Consider the following 16,837-nt stretch of genomic DNA (forward strand, 5'->3'; position numbering starts at 1 on the left):
TACACGTAAATTAATAACATTAAAGTATTTGACTCGTCATGATTAATTTTAGTATTTAAAAGACTTGCTTTTTATAGTTACTACTTGTACATCGTGGTTTCCCGCGCCATTCAACTTGCAGAGTTAATAGAAAAGAGCTTGTAATCATCGCCCCAGAATACTTTAAAAGCTGGTATCGAACTTCGTTTTCATCGAATGAAATAAAATGTTCTTCAAGACATTTCAAATGACATATATTTCAGCACTGTCTAAAAAGTAGGTATAGTGTTCATAAAAAGTGCAAAAGAAAAAATAACAGACAAACTCTCTTTCACATTTACAATATTATAACGCTATCTTGTTTAATTTACAAGCGGTGACTTCATACAGCGATAAATAAATTATATCACAAATTAAGTCATACAAAAGACATCAACGCGCTACACGCAAGAACAGCATAATGTTTGTATCATTAAAACGCACTCGTTATGTCACGAAGTCAATGTGACATTTGCCACCCATTGTGCTTAATCTGTTACATAAAGTCGCATTCACAATTCATAATGCGATTTATTTCTGTTCTAATTGTTATTTACTTCCTGAGCGTGAGTGCAGCTGTTCAATTTTAAATGCTCGGAGATTTTCTTTTGAGATTAAAGATAAATATTTCTCGTGTTTCGGAGTGGATGATAAACTGTAGGTCTCGGCTGTCATTTGAACATCTTTGGCAGTAGGTACGGGTTTGACAACCAGTCTTACCCAGGGGTTGCCCGGGTGACTAAATTGAGGAGGTCAGATAGGCAGTCGCTCCTTGTAAAGCACTGGTACTCAGCTGCATCTGGTTAGAATGGAAGCCGACCCCAACATAGTTGGGACAAGGCTCGGAAGATGATGATTTTGTGACAATGTTAGAGCAACAGTAATAGAACAAGTTTGTTTAGTTTGCTTATACATCATCAAAATATTATAGACATAATTTAAATTTATCTAGGTTCTCAGTCATTTTACAGTAAAAAAATGAAATATTACCAAATTCTTTACTATCTAGTTGTTACTAATTAGAAACAGGATTTAATATTTTTCAACACCGCGTTTGTGCATTAACTTGCACAAGAGGGGCTTTCCAGCACGAGCCGGACCTGCGCGGGCGCAATGCACGACGCCGCGGCACTTGCGCAAGAGTTCGCTGAACTACTTCTATGACTTTAATGTTCTTGTACTATTGAATGAGTACGAGTTAGTTGCCAAATAATGTCAGTGTGTTGTGATGCTGTATGAAATGTCATCGACATAAATGATCTATTCAATAAACAATTCAAATGATCTACATTTGAACTGTTATGTAGTTTGTTGTTCTGTGTCTTGCCTTTAAGTCTATTTCTTCATTACTTACCTATATACCACAATAAAGAATATCTGTATTTGTTATACTAAGATTTAAGATGACTTATTAAGACGTAAATAAAAAGTTATTGGGCAAGAAATGAGTACTTTGTGAGCCAAGAATATACAATGTGATGAAAATTACTTGGCTGTTTATATGGCTATCAGCTTTGTTATGGAAAAACATAAGTCCGTTTGATAAGTCAACCATTCTGAGAAAAAGACTATCAAATATTTCTACTCACATTTTTTCAATGTCAGACACGGGTTTTTTGGAAGAAATAAAAATAATATGGTAATAATATAGCACATTTCCAAGTATCATAATTATGTCAATCATTCATACGCAACTGCTTGTCCTTGGCACAAAACTGTTGCGGATAAAACGGTTAACTTTGGAGAAGTTAAGAAATGTATGACTCAGTCAGTGTTTGTGTTATTAACATATTATGTAAACAGACTTGTGTGTGTGACTCGTAACGTTGTATTATGTATGTGTGTGTAGCTGCACTTTGTTTTGACTTTATAATGTTTATATGCGAAATTAGCATGGTAATTGTTACAATTAGTATTTGTTATGTAAATTATAGTTTCTTCACGTACACGTAAGAATATTAATAATTTGCCTAACCTTTTCCAACTATGTTGGACATTGGCTTCTAGTCTAACCGAATATAGCTGAGTACCTACCAGTGTTTTAAATAGAGCGATTCCGCAGCCCGACCTTCCGACCTTCGCAGCCTGATAAACCCTGGTAAGACTAGTCAGACTTTCTGAAAGGGTAGTCGGATCGCGTAACGACTGCCAAAAATGTTCAAATGCAGTCGGAACTAACAATTTGCCGTATAGTTCCTTCCGAAACACGAAAGGCACGATAAATATAAAATACAGGAATATTGAAAGTTTTAGTTTTGTAGCGTTTTAGTATTAAGTGGAAACTTACAGTTTAGTGAGTAAAATAATTTATCCGGGTGCGTGAATACTGAATATAGTTACTAATTATTATTTCTACGTAACTGACCCAGTTAGGCTACAATTAAATATAAATCGGTCGAGTGAAACCGATTGATTTTAATTTGTATGTATTTACGTAAGGGAAGCATTTTTGCTAACCTACACAACTCAAATGGCATAGATTAGACAAAAGCAACAACAAAATAAGATAGTACATTTTGAAGATATCTTTTAAAAAAAAGAAAAGAAAAAAGTGTTTACACTCTTTCGTAAAAACTAGTGACAACACAGTGACTCATTTTGTTGGCTACATCACAATCAATTGAAACATGAATGAACGGAGAAATGCCGCGAGCTCTCATCGCAATGACGTATGTACGCCATTAAAATAAAAAGAGGTTTTACTACTTACTACCTGGACCACAATCAATCAACATAGAGGAGGTTGTAAACAGACCTCTATGGCTCGTTGGCCAACAGTACGACGAACTCGTGACGTCATCGGCCGTACTTACGGAACTCCTCGGTACAATCTGTTTATGTTTTTTATCGCATCTCCACTGGAATTGGCTTACTGTTATGTAACTAAGATCAATGACTTTGGACCCGTGGCGTCTTCATTTCGTTTTGATTTCCTGCAGCACTTTTTGTTTGATTTTTTTCTGTGAGAAAGAATGTAAACACGATGTCTCAAATGTCTAAGAATGTTTTGTTGGAGCTTGGTTTTTCGAAGCAGTTATAATACCTATGTATTTTTTAAATGCCTGCCAAGCAGACTACGGTGCAATTATGTGGTTAGTTTACTTTTGGGAAAACTGAATTGCTAACTACACGATTTAAAACATCTAGTTAATCGTGGTTAGTGGCCCAGTTACGTAATATTTAATTTATTGTAACCCTTTTAGTTTCGTGCATATGCAATGAAAACTTCCTTTATAGGCTCTGATTATGTAGTAAAATGGAAATAAACCTCAATAATTACAAGTTTTAACTACTTGTAAACGGCATTCTAATAAATTCCGGATTTTCCAAACAATTATTTTAAGTATCTATCAAGTAACAAGTTGCTCATGAAGTATTGAATGTTCTGCTGAATGACTGGGACTCGTATTGCAAGACGCGGGTTTTCCGAATTGCGCTTCGGTATTGAAACGTGCCTCGCGCAAGGCCGATCAGAGAATTTTTATATGGACACAGATAATGAATGGAGTCGTTATTACAACTTTATTTTTTAGGTTAACATTTAGAATTTAGTATTTGTTTATGTTATCAAATGATGTCTAACAATGCAATTGTGTTGTGTAAGTGATTTTGTAATACTGCATACAAGCTAAGTATTGCGTAAAGGCTTAAGTAACGGTTGTTCGTTCGTGAACAGAGCTATGTCACTCCGCACGGCTTGTATCTGACTGCACGATGACTTGACTGTTCGAGTTTGCGCATGCGATATGGTTGAAAATTGGAATGCATTCACATTTATTAAATCCACACAAATGATTGAGTATCTACATAGGATAGCGAAAGTTGATAAGAAGGTAAATGTGGGAGTACATAGGAAGGAGAGTATATTAAAGTAGACTGTAGGAGGTACACAAGGGGTAAACAGGGGAAACATAGAAGAAGGTATATAAAGGGAGAAGAAATAAGAGTGACGTTCGTCACAAGCAAATTAGAGTTCTCTGTATGCCCACAGTGCTCCAGTATGATAATTCGGCCATTGCTTAAGGCTAAGCTAAGCTGTTTAAGATATTTGATACATTTTCAAATTATTTCAATATGAAGAAGAAGTTAAGAAGTAATAAGGAGAAAGACAGTCACAAAAATATTTAAATGATTAGCATTTCTCAATTCAATTCTCAATTCTTTATTGCATACCATAATGTATTACAGGTTGTTGGTAGGTAATAGATATTAGTCACAATTATGGACCCTGTCGGGCACAAGCAATCAATAGTAGGAGAGAGGAGGAAGAGCACTGTGTGTTTAAATTCTATGTATTATTATTAGTATCATCAGGTAAGTATGTAGTTAGTAGTTTCAAGTTTTTTTTTTTTTTTTAATATAATATATAATTATTAGGTTTTCTAATGGGACGGTTTACATTTTTTTTTATTAGTTATTTTGTTATTAGTGTAAGACAAAGTGTAAGACATTTGTTATTAGTGTAAGACAAAAACGTTGCCACGTTCAAAAAATGTAGTACTAAATCGAGTCACAGGTTTCTCTGTGCGAATTAAATCGATGACCCAGATAGCGTCCAGTCGCCACGTAACTTCAACACCGGGCTTCCCTAAGGTTCCCTTCAAGGACTCCTATTCAACACGCACTTTACCACCGACGGGTTTTTTCGTACATTAATTGAGGAAAAATCAAGATTGCATCTAATAAGATAGCATTTTTTTTAATATAATTAAAATTTGAATATATGGTCAATGGTCATGACCAAAATTGTGAACAATGAGACAATAGAAAAAACCCCAGTCTGAGCCTTGGAATACTGAAAAGTATGCCATGTCTTCGACAGGTAGGTATTACTAATTAACCTATGACACTTTTAAAATAAGGGATTTAATTTTTTCATGTATTAAAATTGTAAGCTATTTTTATCAAATACCTACGAGTTTTTTGCAAAGGCACCTTCGATTTTTTTTAGGTATTTTATTTAAGTCCCGATAGAAAGATAAAAAGATGTCCCTATATAAAAGATGTCCCGATATTCATTACTAGCTTCTGCCAGCGGTTTCACCCGCATCCCGTGGTAACTACTTCCCTTACCGGGATAAAAAGTAGCCTATAGCCTTCCTCGATAAATGGGCTATCTAGCACTGAAATAAATTTTCAAATCGGACCCGTAGTTCCTGAGATTAGAGCGTTCAAACAAACAAAGAAACAATAACTCTTCAGCTTTATAATATTAGTATAGATTAACAAGGTCTTCATGTTTTCCATAATGCTTGTATTCATGTAACTAAAACACATACAATTTGTGATGTGTGCATGGATATGCAAAATGATATACTATATCACTTCCGACACACTACTTTCATAGAAAGTTGAACATAGTTTAATACAAAGACATGTATGAAATGATGATAGAATAGATGTACTGATTAAAATAACACACATCTTTTGTTCTATTTTCCCATGGTAAGCTAGATAGAAAGACGCACTTCATTATGCTAATGATTATTTTCACATAAGAACTATGCGAAACAGTTGAAATATGTCTTTCAATTAAAAAACTTGTTTTGTGTTATCATTACCTTTTCATTGTGAGGAAACTAAAACAATTTTTTCTTACTGCCCTGTTGCTAAATCATTTGGGGTCGACGCAATATGTATTTTTCTTCAATTTTTCTCTGTCGGTCGTACCTAATACTAATATCCACACCATTCTTATTCATGTCCTATTTCAGGCATTCAATCCATACTTTAATTATTTCACTCCGTACTTACCCATTTCTACTCAACACACTCATAGCGCATGCTTTATTAAACTTTATTACATTTATTAAAATGATTGGTACTATTCTAATGATTCTGGATTATTTTCCCATGGGTTCATTTAAAATTTAGAACAGCGCCATCTATTTTGGAATGCGAAAAGCTCAAACGGAGCTTGGCAGTACATTCTCTACATGCAGCAGGCTCAACCAATCTTGAGTTTCGTTATGTACTCGGTTAACAGCGGCGTCATAGCTATATACATTGTAGTTCATGCTACGTACGACAGGGGGCGTAATTTTATACTCACCTTTAGCACTATTTTTCAGTTTTGTAGGCTCCATTTTCTTTATGTGAAATCTATAAATAAAACAATCCTAGCTAATATAAAATTTACAGTTTTCTTTGGCAATGTTATAGATACCCAACAAAATTATTATATCGGAACAACCTGTTAGAATCCGCTGTTGGCTGTCAACAAGGTGATCCACTCGGGCCTGTGATTTTTAGTTTGGCGATTAACCCAATTATTCGGCAGCTAAATTCTGAATTTAACGTGTGGTATCTCGACGACGGGACCCTGGGAGGCAACAGAGATACTGTTCTTAATGATTTAATTTTCCTAAAAGATAAATTCCACGACATTGGCCTCGACCTCAACCTATCTAAATGTGAACTTTTTATACCCGACTCGACTGACAGACAGACTATTCTTCAAAATTTCCTCGCAATAGCTCCTGAAATTAAACCGTTAGACCAAAGTTCTCTTTGCCTCCTTGGATCGCCTATACTGGAAGATTCATTTTCGGATTTTATTGAGAAGAAAATTCAAAATTTTAATGATGTTTCGGAAAGGCTACTCAAAATTAATATGCATGCAGCCATTACCATCATACGGTACTGCTGTTTTGGACCAAAACTTACATATAACTTGCGTGCTTCCCATTTATGGAAGCACACCAACCTTTTGGACAAAATCGACGAAATTATAAGACATACACTATTATCCATTTTAAATGTGGCCTTGGACGACAGAGCTTGGTCTCAAGCGACTCTTCCCATCCGTATGGGAGGACTTGGCGTCCGTAAAATTTCCAGTGTAAGTTTACCAGCCTTTATTTCCTCGGTCCATGGCACTGAGAAATTGATTAGGAAAATATTACCCACCACACTGGTCAATTTTGAGGTGCCAAGCCTGACTGAGGCTTTAAACGCTTGGAAAGTCGCATGCCCGAACACCGACTTACCCGCCAACCTGTCCTCTCAGAGACAGTGGGATGAGCCGCTCTGCAGAGTAATACGGAAAAGTTTAATCGATACGTCAATGACTTCTGCAGAGCGAGCGCGCCTACTGGCTGTGGGTGAATGGGAGTCGGTCTATGGCTTCTTGCACTTCCGTCCTCAAACACAGGCACCATGTTTGATGACACCACCTTCAGACTCGCCGTTTGCCTCCGATTAGGTGCTCCATGCTGCTCTCCTCATCGCTGCCACTGCGGGGAAGCTGTCAACAGCCTCGGTCACCACGGCCTGTCGTGCAGCCGGAGTGCCGGCCGCATACCACGACATGCCAACATAAACGACGTGATCCGTCGCGCTCTTGTTGCCGTCGGCGTGCCAGCCGTACTCGAACCAAATGGCTTGGCACGCGACGATGGCAAGAGACCAGACGGCATGTCGCTATTTCCGTGGAAGGTGGGTAGGACTTTAGTGTGGGACGCGACGTGCGTCGACACTCTTGCGCCATCTCACCTTCCCGGAACTGCATGTCGTGCTGGCTCCGCCGCTGCACAAGCAGAGAACCTCAAGCGGCGCAAATATAGTAACCTTATAGGCAATTACATGTTTGAGCCGTTTGGGGTTGAAACTCTAGGGCCGTGGGGTCCGAGCGCCCACCTTCTTTCCAGGGATATTTCCCAGCGCCTGGTTGACACTTCCCGGGACCCAAAGGCTGGCTTTTATTTCGCACAGAGGTTGAGCATTGCCATCCAACGTGGCAATGCTGCCAGTCTTTTGGGTACATTACCCAGTGACAGCGATGAGGAGCAATTTTTTGATGCCCTATATTAGTTTTAAGTTGTATATATATATAAGTTTATTTTATTTTCAATTAATGTAAATATTTTGTGAATAGATAAATAAACAATGTGCTATTAGCTAATATAAGAGTTGTTTACTTTATTTGGGTTTTTGTATAGGTATATCGAGTTTTCACTATAAAAGTTACGTTACGGTGTGTTTACGTTTCTGGGAGCACTAGTCAAGACCTGACACGCTTATTTTTAAATAATAAATGTCGTTGCACTATAAAAATCCTGAAGTAAATATATTGCTCTATGGTAGTATAAAATAAGTACCTAACTAAATAAGAAAAAAATAAATTCTGTTAAGTTATGAAAATACGCGGAAACGTTGCAAGTAAAAGCGTATAATTATCGTCCTAGTACGAGGAAACCCTTAAAAGTTTCGACTTGTATCTGTTACGGAAAATAAAGTTCACTGTCATTATAAAACCGATCAGCCAACCTTACAAAGTTAAAAGGAGGTTGTGGTACTATCCTTACCTATTTAAAAAAGGGGATTTAAAAATAACTAGAATTTGGAATGTTGCTTTTATTGAAGTACTTAGAATGAAAATCATATTTTGGATCATGGGAAGATTTTCACTTAACCAGGTTCAATAAATCATCAAAAAAAAAAAACAAGGATAAAGGAACCATTTTATAACATCTTAACCAGGTTGTAATAAAATAGAAATCTACAGTTGGTATTCAGATAAGCAGTAATGACCTACTGTGCAATCGCGCTCGTGGCAGTGAATTAGTTAGTGTTTAGCATCTAATCTTAGTTATTTGCATGCCATTTACCCGAAAAATATGTAATTAGTATCATCCGAATTATCCAATTAGAATATATATATTTTTATAGAGATTTATAGAGATAACATCTGCGTGAAATATTGCACGAACAGAAGTGGTTTCAGTTTTAATCAAAATGTTAAATTCATGTCGAAATAAGTTCCTTATTTACGTGATTTAGCATAATCTAATAAATATTCACAAACAAAACTAGAATAACGAATGTACTATTCAATCACAGCTGCAATACTACCTGTTAATTGCGGATATGAAGCGGATATTGCTTGCCCTTGAAGTAATAAATATTTCTAGATCACAACTAGTTTGTAATGATTTTTTGCGATACGGTCCGCCTATCGTCACCAACGTATCCTCATGAAATGTCAAACATCCATTAAGCATCGCGTCACAGGCCTACATTAGGCGTAACTGTATCAACTAGTGCGACCTTTTCAAGCAGCTGCTGATTTAGGCGACAACGACAAGGACGGTCGGTTTTGTATTCCTAGACGCCCAAATAACAAACTCGGATACTCATACGTAGATTATTATCATACGTATAAATAGCGGGACGATTCGTATTTGGTCATCAGTCGACCGAGTTCGGTACGAAGTGATCGACAAATTTTTATCTTCGGATCCCAACACAGACCTCGTTCGCTATGAGATCGTTGGTGGTGTTGTTCGCCCTTGTCGCCGCGGCGGTGGCTGCTCCCAGCGCGGAGAAGAGGTCGATTGGGCACGTCGCCCTCGCCTACTCCCTTCCGTCGGCTGTGTCGCACCAGTCGAGGGTAGACGTGCACTCTTCCCCCGCGGTTGCTGTCTCCGCCCCCGTGGAAGTGGTTGCTCCAGTGGAAGTCGTCGCTGAGCCTGTGGTCGCTGCCCGCACCGTGGTCGCTCCCGCTGTATACAGTGGTGCTTCAGCTGTATCTCACCAGTCCCGTGTGGACGTGCACAGCTCTCCGGCCGTCGTCACTAGCTACGCTGCTCCCGTCGTCGCTGAGCCCGTGGTAGCTGCCCGCACCGTGGTCGCTCCTACTGTATACAGTGGTGGCTCTGCTGTGTCTCACCAGTCCCGCGTGGATGTGCACCACTCTCCGGCTGTTGTCGCCAGCTACTCTGCTCCCGTTGTGGCTGAGCAGGTGGTAGCTCCCGCCGTGGTAGAGGCTCGCTCCGTGTACGCCCCTGTAGCCACCGTGTACTCCGGTGCATCGGCCGTGTCTCACCAGTCCCGTGTTGACGTGAAGTCGTCCCCGGCTGTCGTGTCTCAGCATGTGGTAGCTCCCGCCGTACTCGAAGCTCGCTCAGTGTACGCCCCCTCCGTCTACGCTTCCTACTGGTAAACGACAAGAGTGATAGGATCCGATGTTATTAATGTTTAGGTATTGTGCTTTAAATGTTAAGTTAAAGTGTTATATATATTTTTGTAAATAAACGACTTTTGTATTTTTCTAAAGAAGCTTTAATTTTATTGAATTGTACCCGGACATATCGTGCGATTCGAATTGAACGCAAAAACACCTGCAGTTGAGAAATTCTCAATGAATTGATTTACATATTAGTTCCTACTTCGATTTAATTTTACATGCAAATCCTTGATAATTGATAATGAATGCTTATGCACAAGTTTAATGTCAATTATGAAATACTAGTGTATTTCCAACTGCAAAATTGATATTTATTTGATTTACAATATCGATTTCTTCATTTGAATGATGTCATTTCTATTCATATGAAACATTATCGATTATATTAAATACCAAATATAAGGTTACAAGTTGTAAATATGTCTCTATTTGCTTTAGCATTAGATTATTATGTTCAAAGCCTTCGAATGTTTCTGGTGCACTACACTGTGAGACGGCTTACTATGGATCGCTTGGGACTTCATTTGAATGAGAAGAGAGATTCCGTTCTGCGGGACTATCCCAGCATCGCACTTACGAATACCTGCTTGCATTCCTATCCAATGCGGTGGAAATGGAAAAATCTTAAGATTTATCCAAATGTTGTTGTTATATGATGTGCCTAACTTATACTTACTTATCAGTCAAATCTAAATAAGAAGACGATTTGAATAACTTATATCAATGGGATACATAAGTAAATGTTACAAGTATTTCTTCGGTAACTATTTTTGATTGATAATAATAATAATGTCGGGACACCTTTTCACACACGGTCGGTTAGCCCCATGGTAAGTTATTTATTAACTTGTGTTACGGGTGCTAACACAACTGATAAACTACATATAGCTACATATATACATTATAAATACATATCATAACACCCAGACCACGGCCAACAACCATGCTCATCACACAAATGTCGACCGAACCGGGAATCGAACCCGGGACCTCGGGTTCGGCGGTCCGGCATGATGACCATTGCGCCATCGAGGTCGTCGAATTGATGTTTTAGATTTTTGAAAAAAATAATTAGAGTAAAATATTTTAAAATAAATGCTGTATGATAGAATTGTTTACCGTTCCGGTAAACTGTAAGGATATTGCAAGGAAAACGTGCTAGCTGACGCTGGAGAGAGCTTGAAGAGATTGGGAAAGTCTTAAAATAACCGCGCGAGGATAACGATTCAAGTTAAAAAGGTAATGGAGTTACGGGAAGCAGCTTATTTTAAAACTTGTTGACTCTTCTAAACGGAATATACTGATATTATATTTAATTTTCCTACACGAGCAGTACACCTACGAATGTATAGAATGGATTCAGGAGTATTTTTTTAACATCACTTTTAATATCTATTCTTGGAAATGTCTACACAGTTAGCTTATTCTCTTTTTATAAGGTACTAGCTTGCGCCCGCGGTTACACCCGTGCCACTCAGGAAGAATGTTGTTTCATAACAGTGATCAGATATTTTTTTAATCAGTTCAGTAATTTCGAAGCCTTTTGGATACAAAAAACAAAAAAAATCCTCTTTATTATACGCATAAACAGATTATTATGATTCTAACCAGCCGGGTAGCGGAACAAATAAAATAATGTATAAAATAAAATATGTATTGGTATAAAGATCGTCGCGTCTCTGTGACATTTTCAGTGAAAATGTAACAAATAAGGAACTCATATAGCGTGTGGCTGAACAACAGAGCTTTATGATATAACCTTATAATTGTAATAGAATAGCTCGAATATTGTATTCTTTTGACTTTGTCTGCTGATTTATTTATATAAAATAAGTAATACAAAGAAATATAAATACTAAGAAAAGTACATATGTACAATTTGTTGCACAACGAATTCTTGAAATATAAATAGTTATAAAAAATTAAACTAAAAATTAGTTATAATAATGTTAACTAGGTCTAATAAATTCCGCAATGTTGCGAAATTAAATATATGTTTTTTTTAATAAAAATATAATAATATAGACTCAACGGAATGGATCCAGGTCAGCTATATTTCTTCATTAACATAATTTATATTATTTATGAAATAAGTAGCAAAATAATTATCATCATTTTTATCTACCTAATTATAATAAAAAAATACATTTTATTTTATTATTTGTATTTCGTTTTTTGATAACAAATAGACTAGCTACTAAATAAGTATCATTATAATAATAGGGTTTTTACAGAGTAATTTAAATATGCGATACGATATTTATTTTAAGGCAGCATGAATTTCAATGTCAAACACTTCCAACCAAAGGAGCTCCAAAAAAGCTCTTCTCATGGCAATGCTTTTTCAGTGACTTCTCTTAAGAACTTCTAAACATTAAGAATGCTACTACCTACCACCCGTTGGTAGTACGTAACGTTCTAAACAGATCTTCAAAACATTAAGAAGGCTACTTAACCCAAAGTTTTCCATCTGGCCAGTACGTAATGTGATTGAGTACGTAGGCGGGATAACATATGGTGCTGGTATTTCTAAAGGTCTCCGCGTACGTAAAGGAAGTCTGAGAGATAGGAACTGATTGCTTTCGTAGTTGTTTTTTTGGTCTGTCAGTGACACTGGTAGAAATGGCAGAAAAACATAAAAATACGAAGTAAGGATAGGTATAACGAATTAACTTAATGTAAATGCGTTAATGTATAATTAAATAATATTGACGAAGCTTTTGTATGCTAGTTCGTAAACATTTAAGTAAAGATAACTTTAGACCTGACTTTGTAGATCTTTATATGATTTGGGTCGTGTAAAAAAGTCATGAACCCTTCCTTAACGAATATTAAGGCTTTTCCTATATTAAAACGTAACGTACATACTTTCTCGCGAGAGATAAATTATGCAAGGAACAATAACCGGCCAAGCGTAGGTCTTGCACTTGACTTACTTTCGACATTGAAACAACTAGTTTAAATACATTCAATGTATGTACGTATGTATGTTTATTTTATATTCATGTCATCGTTTACACTCCACAGGGGTAGCAACATAAAAATGATGTATCGTGAGCAAGGCTCGTGTTAATTACTTTCAGGGTTGACGAAAACCAAACAAATTGTATTCAGCTCGTGATCTCAAGTAAACTTGAAACAAGACTTGCGTGAGAATATGTAATTACACGCGCTCAGTTATTATCTACGTAAGATGTGCTTTTGATTTTGCGTAACCACCTTCAATCAAGGTACCTATATCAAAAATATAACGGAACAAAAATAATATTCAAAGACATACTTTGGAGGTATATTGATTGTATTCTGTCATTCTCAGCTAGAATCTCATATTCATATTTCATTTTATTTATTGTATTTTACTTCTTACTTCCATGTTTTTTCCGGCGCACGAAAGAGTGAGTGAAAATATATTAGATTGATACATATCAGACAACTTCTAAGGTAAGAAAATATGACAAAAATATCCACATTGGATGGAACAGAGAAACATAACATTCTGGTGACTAATGTCGATTCAAATAGTCATTTACAAGTAGTTCAGTGTTGTAGGGCGTGACATAGATTCACGCTTAAGGATTAGGTACCTAGTGCGCTTAGTGAAAGACAATTCAACTGCGTTATGTAACGTTGCAGTCATACCAGAAGCTCTTGTGAAATACTGCTCTATTAGTTCTACTATATTTATATCTAATCGTTGTTATTTTATTGTTTTCTCTGTATATCCGTATTACACACGTTGACGCACTTTTAATAAATGTTTGTTTTATTGGTATTTATTTTACCTATAAGCCATGACCACACAGTTGTAGCTACCGTGTCGGAAGCGTGATTAAGTACTTCGCAAAAGCTGCCTTATTGCAAGGCTGATAACTTTCATTATGACACTTGACATTGCTACTCACTACCTAATATAATTTAACATCTGAGAAATTATGATCCGTGTATGTACCCAGCTTATAATTTGACCGCTCGGACTATATAAACAGTCCAATAGCGAGGGAAAAGTATCAGTCAGCCGTTACACGGTTTGAAGTGATCTTGTGTATCGTCGAATTTCACAACACAGACCACGTTAAAATGAATACGCTGGTGGTGTTCTCTGCTTTGTGCGCCGTGGCTTGCGGCTCCCTGGTGCCGCTGGCGCAGCCCGCGCACCACGCGGCGCTCGTGCTGGACCCGCACGGCCGGCCGCTCGACACCGCCGAGGTGATCAACGCCCGCGCCCTGCACCTGCAGGCTAAGGCCCTGGACGGACACTACGCTCCCCTCGCGCACGCTGCTGTCGTGCCCTACGCGCACTCCGTGGTCGCGCCCGCCGTGCTGGCCGCGCCCGCCGCCGTCTCCCACCAGTCGCGTGTGGACGTGCGCAGCAGCCCCGCCGTCGTGAGCTCCGTCGTCGCCGCTCCCGTGCTGGCGCACGCCGCCTACTCCTCTCCCCTGCTGGCCCACTCCGCCCTCGCTCACTCGCACTACCTGAAGAAGCGCTCCCTGGGACACCTCGCCTACGCCGCTCCCGTGGTCGCCCACGTGGCGCCCTCCGCCGTGTCGCACCAGTCCCGCGTGGACGTCGTCTCTAGCCCCGCGGTGGTGTCTCACGCCGTCGCTCCCGTGGTGTCTCACGCCTACGCCGCTCCCGTGGTGGCGCACGCCGCCCCGGTGCTCGCCGTGGCTCCCTCCGCCGTCTCCCACCAGTCCCGCGTGGACGTGCGCAGCAGCCCCGCTGTCGTGTCCCACGCCGTGCACGCCGCTCCCGTCTACGCCGCTGCTGCTTACGCTGCTCCCGCATACGCTGCTCACGGTTACTCCGCGTACGGCGCTCACGCTGGTCTTGCCCATCTCCTTAAGAAGCGTTCTCTGGCTCATCTCGTAGCGCCCGTCGTTCACACTGTCCCCTCTGCCGTGTCTCACCAGTCCCGTGTTGACGTGATTTCTGAGCCTGCGGTGGTGTCGACCTACGCTCACGCCGCTCCTGCCGTGTACGCCGCCCCCGCTGTGTACGCTGCGCCAGCTGTCTCTCACTTGGCCCCCATTGCCCACTCTGCCATCTGGACCGCTCCTCATCACCTGAGCGCTGCGCACTGGTAAAAAGGAACTGAAATTCGACGAAAATGATTGTAGTTTTCGTTTTAATACTTATTTATTAAAATGAATAGACAAATAATAAAATAATATTTAAATACTTCCTCGTTTTTATTCTCAACACCTCAAGTTTGATTAGAAACCTAAATTGATAAGACGTAAAATATAGTAGGTACACTAGGTACCAGCTATGATAGGGATCTAATGCCCATTTTCACCAACAATCTGTTATCGTTTCCCTATCTAAGTGCCACTTAGGATAAGGGCTCTCCCAATTTGGATAGATACATAAATTCATTTTCATCACACTAGGTACCACTTATACACGAATCTCTTAAATTACAGAATTTCTAGAAACGATTGCTCGTTCGTCAAATTGACAGCAGTATTAAATTATAATGTCAGTGAACCTGGCAGATCATTGTCTAGCAGATCAACTTTTTTTTTGAGTTCTTATCGCATGCAGATGAGTTCTATAGTTCCTGATAGTTTTCAGGAATAGTTCTGCCATTTTCAGCTGAAAAACGATAGTTCACAAAATGATCTGCTAACTTCCGGTAGCAGAGCATTTTTCAGAAAATGAAAAAAAAACTGAGATATTGTCACATAAAGATGAGTTCCATAGTTCCTCATACTTTTCAGGAATAGTTCTGGCGTATTTCAGCTGAAAAATATTTTTTTTCCCAATCCACGTTAGAGTGTTAACAGAGCATGAATAAAGATTAAAGTGTTAATTTCAAAGTTCAATCCAGATAAAAGGGCCAAAACTCATTTGTTTTCGATAGATGCTTCATGAAACTGTAATCAAGACTTCAATTCAAATCTAGAACTATCATTAAAGTATCAGCAGAGCATGGCTGAAAGTCAGAAACTGTGAAATTTCACATTTTAATATGAAAAAATATTCAAAAAAATATTTTCGCGGTTCCAATTACTCTAGGAGGCGGGAACTATCGCGTTTCTGATAGAAGAATACCAGCACCATAATATAACAGCAGATTCAAACCCAGAACTCTCACTAAAGTATCAGCAGAGCATGGTTGAAAGTAAGAAACTGTGAAATTTCACGTCTTAATATGAAAAAATATTCAAAAAAATATTTTCGCGGTTCCAATTACCATAGGAGGCGGGAACTATCGCGTTTCTGATAGAAAAATACTAGCACCATTATATAGAAGCAGATTCAAACCCAGAACTCTCACTAAAGTATCAGCAGAGCATGGTTGAAAGTAAGAAACTGTGAAATTTCATATTTTAATATGAAAAATTATTCAAAAAAATATTTTCGCGGTTCCAATTACGCCAGGAGGCGGGAACTATCGCGTTTCTGATAGAAGAATACCAGCACCATAATATAACAGCAGATTCAAACCCAGAACTCTCACTAAAGTATCAGCAGAGCATGGTTGAAAGTAAGAAACTGTGAAATTTCACGTCTTGATATGAAAAAATATTCAAAAAAATATTTTCTCGGTTCCAATTACCATAGGAGGCGGGAACTATCGCGTTTCTGATAGAAGAATACCAGCACCATAATATAACAGCAGATTCAAACCCAGAACTATCACTAAAGTATCAGCAGAGCATGGTTGAAAGTAAGAAACTGTGAAATTTCATATTTAAATATGAAAAAATATTCAAAAAAATATTTTCGCGGTTCCAATTACGCCAGGAGGCGGGAACTATCGCGTTTCTGATAGAAGAATACCAGCACCATAATATAACAGCAGATTCAAACCCAGAACTCTCACTAAAGTATCAGCAGAGCATGGT

At 38.6% G+C, this 16,837-nt stretch overlaps 1 protein-coding gene across 1 annotated transcript; it reads left to right on the forward strand.

Annotated features, from left to right (window-relative positions):
• The first annotated feature begins 9,186 nt into the window (after nt 1-9,186).
• On the forward strand, nt 9,187-15,164 carry LOC110370180 (calphotin). Its single transcript, XM_064036951.1, has 2 exons — nt 9,187-9,957; nt 13,948-15,164. The coding sequence occupies exons 1-2, from the start codon at nt 9,281-9,283 to the stop codon at nt 15,068-15,070; spliced, it is 1,800 nt and encodes a 599-aa protein (XP_063893021.1). The 5' UTR covers nt 9,187-9,280; the 3' UTR covers nt 15,071-15,164.
• The last annotated feature ends 1,673 nt before the right edge of the window (nt 15,165-16,837 follow it).

The sequence above is a fragment of the Helicoverpa armigera genome, chromosome 11 (assembly GCF_030705265.1).
Source record: "Helicoverpa armigera isolate CAAS_96S chromosome 11, ASM3070526v1, whole genome shotgun sequence".
Classification (NCBI taxonomy): Eukaryota; Metazoa; Arthropoda; class Insecta; order Lepidoptera; family Noctuidae; genus Helicoverpa; species Helicoverpa armigera.